Source organism: Neopelma chrysocephalum, unplaced genomic scaffold, assembly GCF_003984885.1.
Source record: "Neopelma chrysocephalum unplaced genomic scaffold, ASM398488v2 Primary Assembly neopelma1_116, whole genome shotgun sequence".
NCBI lineage: Eukaryota > Metazoa > Chordata > Aves > Passeriformes > Pipridae > Neopelma > Neopelma chrysocephalum.
This window is the reverse complement of record NW_020897778.1, coordinates 646,661-659,513: the sequence shown is the minus strand read 5'-3', so window position 1 is coordinate 659,513 and position 12,853 is coordinate 646,661. Positions and strand designations below refer to the sequence as shown.

General features: G+C 39.1%; 1 protein-coding gene across 2 annotated transcripts in view; it reads left to right on the top strand.

Annotated features, from left to right (window-relative positions):
• SPECC1L (sperm antigen with calponin homology and coiled-coil domains 1 like) overlaps positions 1-12,853 on the top strand; it is a 66,487-nt gene that overhangs the window by 14,208 nt on the left and 39,426 nt on the right. For both annotated transcript variants that reach the window (XM_027696716.1, XM_027696717.1), the window contains exons 3-5: positions 4,566-4,725; positions 5,646-7,279; positions 9,099-9,306. In XM_027696716.1, coding sequence (XP_027552517.1) covers positions 4,566-4,725; positions 5,646-7,279; positions 9,099-9,306 — 2,002 coding nt within the window. The remainder of the gene's footprint in view (positions 1-4,565; positions 4,726-5,645; positions 7,280-9,098; positions 9,307-12,853) is intronic.

The window sequence follows — 12,853 nt, the reverse complement described above, 5'->3', positions numbered from 1 at the left end:
GCTGTGCTGTGCTGTGCTGCTGCTCTCCTGGGGCAAAAGAGCAGGACAAGGAACAGGGCTGGTGTCTGGGACTGGGACCTGACCCACCGTCACCAACACACAGGAAAGCAGGGAGGCCATTTAAATAACTGGCAAATAAGGACCTAAAATTAAAGAAATGGTGTCTCTCTAATAGCTCTGCAGGATTGCTGAAGTCAGAAGGTGTCTTCCCTTTCTCTTCTTCCTTTTCTTTTACGGAAGAATGGTTAATACTTTTGCTGATGAACTGGCAAGCCAGGTTTCAGCGAGATTTTCTCCCAGTGCCCCTCCTTTCTTCCATCACTCCATCACATATCTTGCAGCTTTCTTAACTTTAAATAATCTTTTGATGCTTGTTGACACTACTTACTTTATATTTTTGGAAACTTCTCACAGAATATGGAAACAAAAGTCCTTTGTAGTTTACTTATCAAGTTTCTTATGTCATACCTCTCAGGGAGATAAAGGAGGAGGATGATCTAACACTAAACATATTTGACCCAGTATGCTTTCACAATTTTACTTATATTAGTAACACTTCTGGCTATGTTTGGGTGTGGGATTAGAATTTGACAACTGTATGTTTGAGGCGCAATGAAAATTTTTCTCTTAATTACTAAGACTTATCTCAGGTTTATGTTACAGCCAGGCTTACTCATACAGTTGGATGCCTTTTACTTGTTAAGCTGCTGTTGTGCCAACTGTGTGACTTCATACTAATGATGAATGTTATCTTTTTTGAGTGTTCCATACTTATATAACTGAGTTGGTTGTTTGTGGTGGTTTTTTCTTTAGTTTACTGGTACTGACAAATCACATTTATAGTTACTGGCTTGAAAGAAGTATCAATAAAAGTCGTATTATTTTTCAAGTAATTTTTTGTATAGTTTTATGTTTGATATTGTTGATGAAACATTTAGCACATTGTTTTCCTCATTTGTAGTTGTAGGATATTCTCTTACAGTTGATGAACTGGTGTGTGTTCTGAATTTCACTTCATATTCCTTGACCAAAAAACAAGCTGGCATTAAATAACTTTAATTGCAACAGCTTACTGATTTATTCAGTCCTTTGATTGGATATTGAATGAAAGGCCACTGTTAAGGAGTAGAAATACTCACTTGTAGTACAGTAACAATCTTAATTCCATTGGTAATAATGTTGCAAAATAGAAAATTATTTTGTAATTATAGTATCCCCTTCATGATACAACCACCATATCGAGTGTTCAGCTTTGGGTGGGCTTCTTTCACTGCACACTGTTCCACAGATTTGTCCTTTTTTGTGGAGTTGTCCAAGTGTGTGGACAATGGAAGCACAGGAAGAAACTGTGAGACCCACCCTTGTGTATGGCTGAGCCTGGACCAGGGGCTGTTGTCCGGCTGCTTCCGAGTGCCCTTGGTTGGTTCCTTCTCTGTAGCTTTCTGTCCCCACTTTGCCCAGGACTTGCACAAATGTTCAGCCCCCCCCACGTTATTTCTGTGGAATGTTAACTTCCTGCTGCTTCTAGTTTTTAATCCATCAAAAAAGTACTCTACAAATAACGTGTTCTTATTTTTAAGTTCATTATTTTTTGACTTCTTTGGCTAATGAGCTTGTGATCCTGCTCACACTCCCAACTGTAATTAGAAAGCAGCTGTACTTCAGAAGAATTGCAAAATTCAGTGTCCCTGAAAAGCCAGGGCTTGGAGACCGGTATTTGAATATTAAAAATTAGAATGTGTTTTCAGTATTCATGTGTCTAGGCTTCTATTCTGTTTGCAAAATGCAGTGATTTAATTACAGATTGTTGTGAAGTTTGATGTTTGAAAAACTCAAATGCAGCAACAGCAATCATCAAAGAAAATCCTAGGTTGGAATAATTATATATATAAAGGGATTTGAATGAGATGCAGTAAATAGGATATACATGTTGAGAAACAAAGACAAAGTGAATTGTAGAGGTGATTATTCAAGTTTCGTTGCACTGCAAGTTGGGAGGGGGAAAACAGAATATGAATTGTATAATTATAAAGTGGGTTTTTATGTAGAAAATCAAAATAGGTCTGGACGAGCATTTCTAATTATGTTATTTTCTAATTTTTCATATTTTATTGTAGGAGTTTTAATGCTAAACAGGATGGCACAGTTTTCAGTAAATGGGAAGAAGCTGTTTAATAAACATACAGCATTAATTTTGCCTCAACTGAAAAGATAGGCTACAAAAATGCTTTGATTTTAAAAGTCAAGAACAGTTGCTATTGTGGAGCATTAAGAAGAGAGCTGCTGGTTTGTAATTTTTCCAAAGCTCTGCTAAATAGTTTTCTTTGCCAAGAGTATAGTGTTACGGCTTTGAGAAAGTGTTTACTAATTGGCTGCAGAGGAGGCAGTGCCTTCCAACCTAAACCAGAAATAGTTTATGGGTAAGTCAGAAAAAGAATGGCTGTCTTAAATTCCTTTGTTCAGCAAGGACTGGAGATGACTAATGTCTGAAAGTGTGTATTTTACGTAGTTTTTTTTCTTTTCCTTCAAGCTGAGTCACATCTTGACCTATTTGGCTTGATAACGTGTACTTGTACTATAAGTGTCTAAAAGCTTAATCTAATTTTCCCACCCTTTCAACAGGATAGAAATGCTGACAGTTAATAGTCCATTTGAACTATCATGTTGGCAGATTCACCAGCAAAACAGAAAATCACTGTTCTGTGCCTTTTTGTGATACCTTGATTTAGGTGACAGTTGCAGCACAAGGTTGTTTCCCTCCCCTCTGCCCCATGCCCACAAAATTAGCTTAGATTAGATATAAAATCTGATTGGGTCACAGGCTGACCGGGGATTGTTGTACACGAGTAGTTTGTGCTCAGCCCACCCTCCCCACGGGAACAGGGTGGGCTTGGTGGGTTTTGTAGCCCTGCAACATTTTTATTTCCTATTGGTACTTCCATTGCCTCTGCTGTTTGCATGGCTGTGACATGGCAGATCGAGGAGCTGATCTGGCTCCTGGGACGAAGGACCCCTTTGAAAAGCCTTGTTTGCTCAGCACAGTGTGTGAGCACATGGAGAGCAGCAGGATAGAACAGTGGCTTTTTCATAGCAGAAAACAAGCTTAAATGCACATCATATCCTCAGAGTAATGTGTTTTCTTCCAGCCTTTTATAAACCTTTTTAGAAGGTTATACCATTTCAAGATTCAATAAAAACATTCTTGTCCTAGAAGATTTTTACCCTGACAAATATGTTTCTATCTGTAAATTTTCTGTATTTCTGTCAACTGCATGCAGAGCAAATATGTTCTCTTCCTGAGCTCCCTTTTGTTTTGCAGCTGCTCTTCTTCGTAAATGGCACAGATCCCATCCATGCCCTTTCCACAATGTTGTGATGAGTGTTCCTAAATGTTCTGAAATTTGCATTTGCAGAAAGAAACTAGAACAGAGTGACATGCAATTTCTTTTTTTAATTAAACAAATGTACCTTCATTCTTAATGTATAGAATTGTAATGTCTGGCATATAGTTTTTAACATGGATATCTGTGGGAGCTGGAAGTTATAAACCTGCAGAATTTGAAAGTCATGATGTGGAGCAACTGGTTAATTCCTAAGCACTAACTTTTAGCTGGGATGGTGGATGAGAGTTCAGATATGTTATGCAGCTGCATAATACAGTTACTCAAGGAATGCTACTAACACAGCTGTTTTCTTTTAATTTTCTTGCCCATATAACGGGAAAAATGTTGAGCATATTTTGATTGTTTCACCATGTGAAAAACTGCATTTTAAAGAGTGTAATGGCTGCCAATTAATGCTCAAGAGCTTAGTATTTTTAGAGTTGCTTTATTGTGAAAGATGTATTCTCTGTTTGGGAGTCTGGTTGTTGAGAATCCTGTGCTTACTGCTCTGTCACATTCCAGGCAGCTTTTGTGGCTCACAGGAGTTTCAGTAATGATCCTGTGAGGTGAGACAAAAAGTCCATTAAACAAATATCCCATCTCTGAGAGTGTCTAGTAAAGAGCATGAGAACAAGGCAAGGATATATGGTAAAGAGTGGCTTTTCTGCTGCCTCTGAATGCTGTCCTAGTTTCTAGAAGTTTGTAGCATAGTATTTTGAGCTAGAAAGGGTATTTTGCTAATTTTGGATTGATTTTTCTTGTTCTTTGATTTGATCTTTTTGTTGTGAACTTATCCACCAGAAAACATTTCACCATATTCTATTGGAGGACATTATACTAATTTCCTAGTATTTGGTGGTTTAATTATCTAAGAATTGCCTTCATTTTTATGCATCAGCAAACTTTCAGTCAAAATTGAGAAACTTTATTTATGTTATGTTACTGTGCTTTAATTCTTTTTTTCCTCCTCGTCATTAAGAATTAAGAATTTTGTCTGAGAGAGAGAAGGCTCTGTTTCTATGGTCACTCATATGTGCAGTTATAGTTTTCAACATTCTTGCCCAGACACATGACTAGTCAAATATGTACTTTTTAAACTGATGGAATCTTTAACAGAAGAACTGTTGGCTATGCAGACTTCTCAGTCAGCTGCCTTAAAGCTGCTTCTTCCCTTTCTTTCAGACTAAGAGTAACGATGACCTCTTAGCGGGGATGGCTGGTGGTGGTGGAGTGACAATGACCAACGGTGTCAAGGCCAAGAAGAACACTTGTGTATCAACAGCATCTTCAGCTCCAGGGACAGCCATGAACAGTCTGGAAAATAAACCCAAAACTATTGCAGGTAAATGGACATATGGATCCTTAAAGATGGTAGTTGGGTGGCTTTTTATTTTCATATTATGTATCGAGGATGCAGGCTGCCTAATGAAGTGGTCAGTAATGCCATGGTCAAATCACAAACCTTCTGTGCTCTTTTCCTATTTTTAATAATGTAATTGCTTTTCTGGAGGGTGTTTCTTTTAATTTTTCAGAACTGATTATGCAACTACTATATAAAACTAGATAATATAATTCATTTAGAGAATCATAGATTTGTCTGCAAAAAATCCATGACATAAGCACTAAATCTTTAAGATCACTTGTTACAGTGAACATTTTGGACATTTGGTATTGCTTTGTAGAAATAAAGAGAGCTTTCAGAAATGGTTCAGAAAAGTGAAGTCATTTAGTGTGTTATCAGTACGGATGGAAATATGTCTTGCCTTCTATTGCTCTGGTTTGGATTCAGAAATGCTGAATTCAGTAAAGCTGTAAAGCATCTGGACATAAAGTAGTAATAATCTGTCCTCATCTTTATGCAATGAGGAAATACAAAAAAACTTAACTTTCATTTTGGGGAATCATAACATGCAATTCATCACTTAAAAGCTTTCATTCAGATCTAGTGAAAAGAGAGACAATTTGAACTCATAGGAACAGCATTGCTGCAGTTTTTGCACAATTTATCAGGAGCTTTTGAAGACCAAAAAAAGAAACTTAAAGATATTGAACTTCAAGGTCTAACTCATTTTCAGTTAAAATCTAACTGCACTGGTTCATGCTGAATGCTGTGTACATGTTTACTGTAAATGTGTTCTGTGAAATGTATTTACTACTGAGATTCCAAAAACGAACAACTGTGTTGCTGGTAGAAAACACACAGTGTTCTGTGACAGGTACTATATTTTGAATTCATGTCCCTCACTTTCAAAACACACACAGGTACCAGTTCCACAGCCAAGCGTAGCACCTCATCCGGGAATAAAGAGTCAAGCTCTTCCCGAGAGAGAATCCGCGATCGCTCCCGTTTGAGCCAGAGCAAAAAGCTGCCTTTGGCGGGACAGGGCACCAACGACACAGTCCTGGCCAAGCGCTCCCGCAGCCGCACCAACCCCGAGTCGGACATTCGCATGAGCAAGTCCAAGTCAGACAATCAAATCAGTGACAAGGCTGCGTTGGAAGCGAAGGTGAACGATCTCCTGACGTTGGCGAAAACTAAAGATGTGGAAATCTTGCATCTGAGAAATGAACTAAGGGATATGCGGGCGCAGCTGGGACTCAACGAAGATCAGCTTGAAGGTGATGAGAAATCAGAAGAAAAAGAGGCCATTGTTGTCCATCAGCCGACTGATGTAGAGTCTACATTGCTGCAGTTACAGGAACAAAACACTGCCATCCGAGAAGAGCTCAACCAGCTGAAGAATGAGAATCGAATGTTAAAAGACAGACTGAATGCACTGGGCTTTTCTTTGGAGCAACGGCTGGACAACTCTGAGAAACTGTTTGGCTATCAGTCTTTGAGTCCAGAGATTACAGCTGGCAACCACAGCGATGGTGGTGGCACTCTGACATCTTCGGTGGAAGGTTCTGCTCCTGGGTCAATGGAAGACTTGTTAAGTCAGGATGAAAACACTCTGATGGACAACCAACACAGTAATTCCATGGATAATTTAGACAGCGAGTGCAGTGAAGTTTATCAGCCATTGACATCGAGTGATGATGCTTTAGATGCTCCATCATCTTCAGAGTCTGAAGGAGTACCAAGTATAGAAAGATCTAGGAAGGGAAGCAGTGGCAATGCAAGTGAAGTGTCCGTAGCTTGTCTCACAGAACGGATACATCAGATGGAAGAGAACCAACACAGTACGGCCGAAGAGCTCCAAGCCACACTTCAAGAGCTTGCAGATTTGCAACAAATAACACAGGAGCTGAACAGTGAGAATGAAAGACTTGGAGAGGAAAAAGTAATCCTTATGGAATCTTTGTGCCAGCAGAGTGACAAGTTAGAACACTTCAGCCGTCAGATCGAGTATTTCCGGTCCCTTTTAGACGAGCACCACATCTCGTACGTGATCGATGAGGACATGAAAAGCGGTCGCTACATGGAGCTGGAGCAACGTTACATGGACCTGGCAGAGAACGCCCGGTTCGAGCGAGAGCAGCTGCTGGGTGTCCAGCAGCACTTGAGCAACACTTTGAAGATGGCAGAACAAGACAACAAGGAGGCCCAAGAGATGATAGGGGCGTTAAAGGAACGAAATCACCACATGGAACGGATTATTGAGTCAGAGCAGAAAAGCAAAACAGCGCTGGCGTCTACCTTGGAGGAGTACAAAACCACAGTGGCCAGTGACCAGATCGAGATGAACAGGCTGAAGGCTCAGTTAGAGCACGAAAAGCAGAAAGTGGCCGAGTTGTATTCAATACACAACTCTGGAGATAAATCAGACATACAGGATCTGCTGGAGAGTGTCAGGCTGGATAAAGAAAAAGCGGAGAGCTTGGCCAGTGGTCTGCAGGAGGAGCTGGCACACACCCGCAACGACGCCAATCGACTGCAAGACGCCATTGCTAAGGTAGTGTTTAAAACACTGTTGTGTTCTAACATCCCATGTACAACGTGGCTTATTATTGGCCACTGTAGCTCCTTGAGAAGTAAAGGATTAATTACGAGGTTAATTGGATTGCAGTAGTGTTAGGACTGATTACTTTCAACTTCTGTTATGGAAATGATGACGGCTTTTAAAAAATTTTATATGGATAGATTGGGCTACAGGGTAACTGTTGTGTTGCTTTTTAAAACTATGATGGCCAAATTTAAACAGTATTTAAGATAGTGTACTAACTTAGTGCTTAAATTGCATGCCTTCTGCAAGGGTTTAAAGGAATTAGTGCCAAACTGGTGGAAGAGGGATGTCCCTGAGAAAGGACTGGGAATCAAAGTTTGAAGTGATAACCCAACTGTTGATGACTTAAAGGACCTTTCACAGGTATTGAGAGAATATTTTGAAGCTTCAGCACATTCAAGTTGGTTCAGTTAATTGAGAATAAACTAATGATAAATAAAGCAGAAAAGTGTCTTCTTTCTCAAGAAAATAATTTTGAGGTAGACAGAGATTTTACTTAATTTCATTTCCTGAATACATATTTTAGTTTTAAATTAAAAAAAGAAATCAAAACATATTGATAAGCTTTCAAGCAATTATTATTAGATATGGCAAATACATGCAGGTTTTTTACTAATGATCCATCCAGGAGCAGCTTATGTGCTGAATGGGTTTTGGATTGAAATGCATATTTCTAGTTCTAGACCAGCTGTTTTGACTCAAATATAACTAGTTTATGCACTAAGCGTGTCTAGGAAAAGCTATAATTTAATATAAAAACAAGAATCATAACATTCATTTAATAATGTAAAGTATGCATTTAAAGGTATATCTTCCTGATGAGACAATTTATGCCAATTAATGTCTGAACTCTGTATTAGCTGCAAAACAATATGCTAGTCATGATCACGAGCCAGTCAGAATCAACCTTAATTTGGGATGAAAAAATAATAAAATAATTTTAATAATTAAAGTGGGAGAGTGCTATTAAAATAAAAACCACTGAAACGGGTGATTTAAAAGCAGGGAATTTTGTCTATTAAACTTGGTGCCTGCCTGTGCTGACCCACCTAAGCCACAACCTAATTTCTCTTTGTTTTTCTGACACCCTGTTTTTGCTGTTGGGTTAATGTTCCTATGCCTCTGAATCCGAGCTTGTTACTTATGTTACAGTTTTATGAGGCAGGGTAAAATAGCCTCTCCCCCTGCTCCTGAAAGGGAGAAGTCAACTGCCTCTTCCCTTCTCTCTTTTTTTTTAATTTCAGTTCACATAGTTTGTAAGACTCCTCTGAGAATGCTTCACCTCACTAACACATCTCACACACAAATGTGAAACCTGCTACTTGGTTAAGGGAATCCATCATCACACAGGTCCAGCCAGCACTAAACTTGATGCACAGAAGAGAGCAGGCTTTTTCTTTTTTGGCAAGAGAAAGAAAGGGTGAAGAGTTTCCCCCACCACCCCATCCCTTTTCCATGGCAGCTCCATGTTAAATTGGATCAGCTGCTGTGAAACCACAGCCTGGCTACGATGGTGGTGTTGCTTCACTTGTATCCAGGGCACTGCTGTTGGAGCAGCTGGGGAATGCTCACATATCCAGTTTGGGAATAAAAGAGTTTAACTCTGGCTCAGGAAGATAGTTGCACTTGAACAATGCATAGGTAACTGCTTGCACTTCTCCCCTACCTTTCTGTTTTCAGAAATACACTGTAAGTGTGGCAGTTAAAAATCTAAAAGTGTGCTTAGGATGCTACAGTTTTAGTTATGGTAAGATACATTCTTCTTCAGGTTGAAGATGAATACAGAGTGTTCCAAGAAGAAGCCAAAAAACAAATTGAGGATCTCAATGTGACTCTGGAAAAACTTCGGACAGAGCTGGATGAGAAAGAGACTGAGAGAAGTGACATGAAAGAAACTATCTTTGAATTGGAGGATGAAGTGGAGCAGCATCGTGCTGTGAAGCTTCATGACAATCTCATCATATCTGATTTGGAGAGTAAGTATGGGGAGCTTCTCTTGAGAGGAATGATAATTTAAGAAAAGCTGAAGTGGAACACTGTAATATTGAAAATATTTTCACTTTTGTATGTCTGAATTCAAGTCAGACTGGGTTTTGCAAGAATCCTTACACACTAGGGGAAAAAATCAAGTTGGCTTTGCTTTTCTAGTCCCAGTTGGTGTGGGAATGAAAACCTGTGAATTTAGAACAAATACGAAATCTGGTAATACTGTTTTCAACTTGTTTTTCAAAGTAGAAAACCAGGTAATTACAGACTTAATGATAGAGTGCTCCTGGGTTTTGGAGACTGCATGATTGATTTAGTGTTTTGCTGTTGTTTTTTAAGCAGGTTTTCTCTTTCAAGTTTCCAAGTATTAGGAGCTACCAGATAGCTTGAGAATGTGTATAATAATGATTTCTCCCAGCTAAAGAAAGATGTTTTTAGTGGAGAAATGAGAGAATGGAGGCCCTGGAAGTTACAAGTGTCAGCTGACTTGGCAGTGTGAGGGTATTGGAGATATGTGTATGTCTTTCTGTGTATCCTTGCTCAAGTTATGGAACTGATCTGTGACCCTAAAAACTACTACGATGAACTTCAAGCAAGTTAGAATAAACTTTCATCTCTTGACTCTTGCTGCTGTACAAGAAATGGTTGAGGCTTAAAATGAAATTCATGTTTACTCTGTACTTGTCTAGCTCTCTGTGCCTTAGTTCCCTCTCTGATCTCGAAGACCTGCTCAGACATTCCTACCACAGGCTGGAATTCTGCAATTAGTCTCCATCTAAATAAGAACTTGTGGAACTGTACCCTGGCAAGCTGTATTTGCACAGTAATAATTTGTAATGTGCTACTTACAGAATTCAAATATCTGCTAGTCTTCCATGTTATTCAAAGATGAAACAAGATAGCAAGAAACCCAAAGCATGATTCCTTTTAACAACGAGGGAAATATTCATAGAAAAGGTTTTAAATTGGTCTGCTATCAAGTAAAATTAAGCAAGCTAAATTGTTCACTTAACTGAAGCTGGTATCTTCAGACTTGTGACTGTGAGCATTGTTTCCCTAAGCAACCCTTCTTTTATCTTGAAAGGCAATCACTGTTTCTCTTTACAAAATTGGTTTTTTATTATGCATTTTTCTTTCTCTTTCTGTGCTAAAGTACAGACATTTACTTGGGAGCAGGAGCTCAGACACATAGTCAGCAGCTCTTTCTTGGTTCCTGAAGTTGTTTTGTAGCAAACACTCAAAAAGGTTGAACACTTTTTTGCTACTGGTATTTTTTTATCCCTTAACTGGAATACATTCATACAGGGAGCAGCACTGTAGTCAAGTAGATATTTAGGTATCTGCATATTAATACCCACTTAGAAGGCAGCTTTAGGTTTTAGAGACTTTTGCTTTGGGGATACAAAACAGCTGTTAGTTATTTCACTTAAAATGGCAAAAATTCAGGGAGACAAACCTCTGCCGGGGCAGAGATTTTCAACAAAAATCGCTACCATATTTGTCATTCGTTGCTCTTGAAATAGTTTGGAAAATTCAGCTGTACCAGCTGATGGCCCGGTGTGATCCTTTCGGGAGAAGCAAGCGGTGTTTTGTTATATGCAGGAAGGAGAGTGGCATCTAGTGGCAGCACGAAGGGATGGCACCCGAGGAATTGTGCACGTTTGAAAAATATGTATTTTCTGACCACTTTAAAACGCTGCTCGTGGGTTCACAATTTAACATGCTGCGAGCGTTTTTTCATTGTAGCCTCTAAGCAGTGGCAGCAAAGAACAGCAGTGTGGAAAATCTGGGACTTGGAGGTAGTACATCTAAAACAGAGAAAAACATTTAAAACATTTAAAAGACAAAATTCTAATAATTTGTATTAAAGTGACAGAAAAGCATATCTTGATAGCAGTAAGTTCTCTTACGCTGCTCAGACTTTTGGCCACTTGTGGTGTTCTGTCAGCCAAATGTATAATGCCTCTGCTTTTAAATGTGGAGAATTTAGTGTGGGTTTAGGTATTATAAAACACTAGCTAGAAGAATGTTGGTTTTTTCAGCCTAAATAACCAAGTGTAATAGTAAAAACATAAAGGTTTTCTTTAGTGAACTTCTATTTTAGATTTTAATTTGTGAAGAATTTACAACCCACCCTTACAGGAGGCAATTTGCCTAATGGCAAAGTTACGGAGTGAAGGAAAGTGATGGTAAGACAACTGAAAAATGACAAGTGGTAAGTGATGGAAAATTATCACTTAAAGAATTCATGAAAGATAGACTTTACACTTAGGAAAAAGATGCTTCACAGTTGAGGTGGTGAGTGTTCATTCAATTAATGGTTAACCAACACAAATAGTAATGAAGGAATGGGAAATTCTCCAGCACTGGCACTTAGGGAATGCTTCACTGTGGGCTTCTCAAACACCAAAAAGAGGCACAGTGAACCTGGAATGAAACATTTTTCACAGTAATCTGAGTATTGATCTGTCACATTTTAGCTGTCGATATGTCTGCCTGCAGAAACTGGAATCTCTTGGATTTGGACAGTAGGATGCAAATTGCATCGATTAAAACCAGTGTGTTCCTGACATCCATCCAGATGTGGGAACTGCAGAATGTGGCAGCTGAGCTCGTTACTGCTGGGAACTGGGAGTTTTAAGCACAGTGCTTCTGTATTGTATCTAAAAAGCCTAAGAAATATTAAAATAACCTGTATGTTTTATATCCTCACCACTGCACTGAGCTGAAACAACCTGTACTGGTGTGGAGGTGGGGGACTGGGAAGGGCTGGGCAGCTGGCAGGAGGTGGGGAGGGCAGGCACTGCACTAGATGGCGTGGTGCCTCTGGGTTTCTTTCTGCCTTCCCAAAAACTTTCCTGTAGTCAGGTAGCCCAGCTGTCACATTAGTCATCCTTGGTGACTAAGGGGGAAAAAGAAACCTATTATTCTTCCAAGAAGTTAATAAGAGTTTGTGGGGGATTTTTTTTTTCTGAAAACTTTGTCTCCTGATGTGCAGAAAATGGGTATTTGTAGGTTTGCTTACCAGTTGTCAAATCTTCTTCTGATGCCTGAAAATAATCGTTGCCTGTTCTCTTGGCACAAGGAACATCTGCTGAGCGTGTAGGTTCTCCTAGTTGAACTATTTAAGTCATTAAATTTTTAGGACAAGGGTAGGTGAGCAAGAAGGTTGATGTATCTAAAGTTCAGTGAATAAATAGTTCTTTTATGGAGTTGACAGCATTAGTTTTTAATTCTGCTCATTTGAAAAGGATCTTGACAGCAGTTATGAAATGAAATGTTTGCATTACCATATTTAGGCCTTTTCTAACATAATGTTGGAAAAGTCAATTGGACATTCATTTTTTAATTGTTAGTTGGTGGAGTTTTTTTGGCTAATGGCAGACCCTTAAATTCAGCTCTCTTGTTGCATTGATCTATTGTCTGACATGATGAGCTCAAAAGCAAGATTGGTCTACAAATCTTTGCCATTTGTAGTCTGCATGTCCCTTAATTTTATTTTTCTGCCTTCTAGGTAGAGGCAAGGCCTTCTCCAAC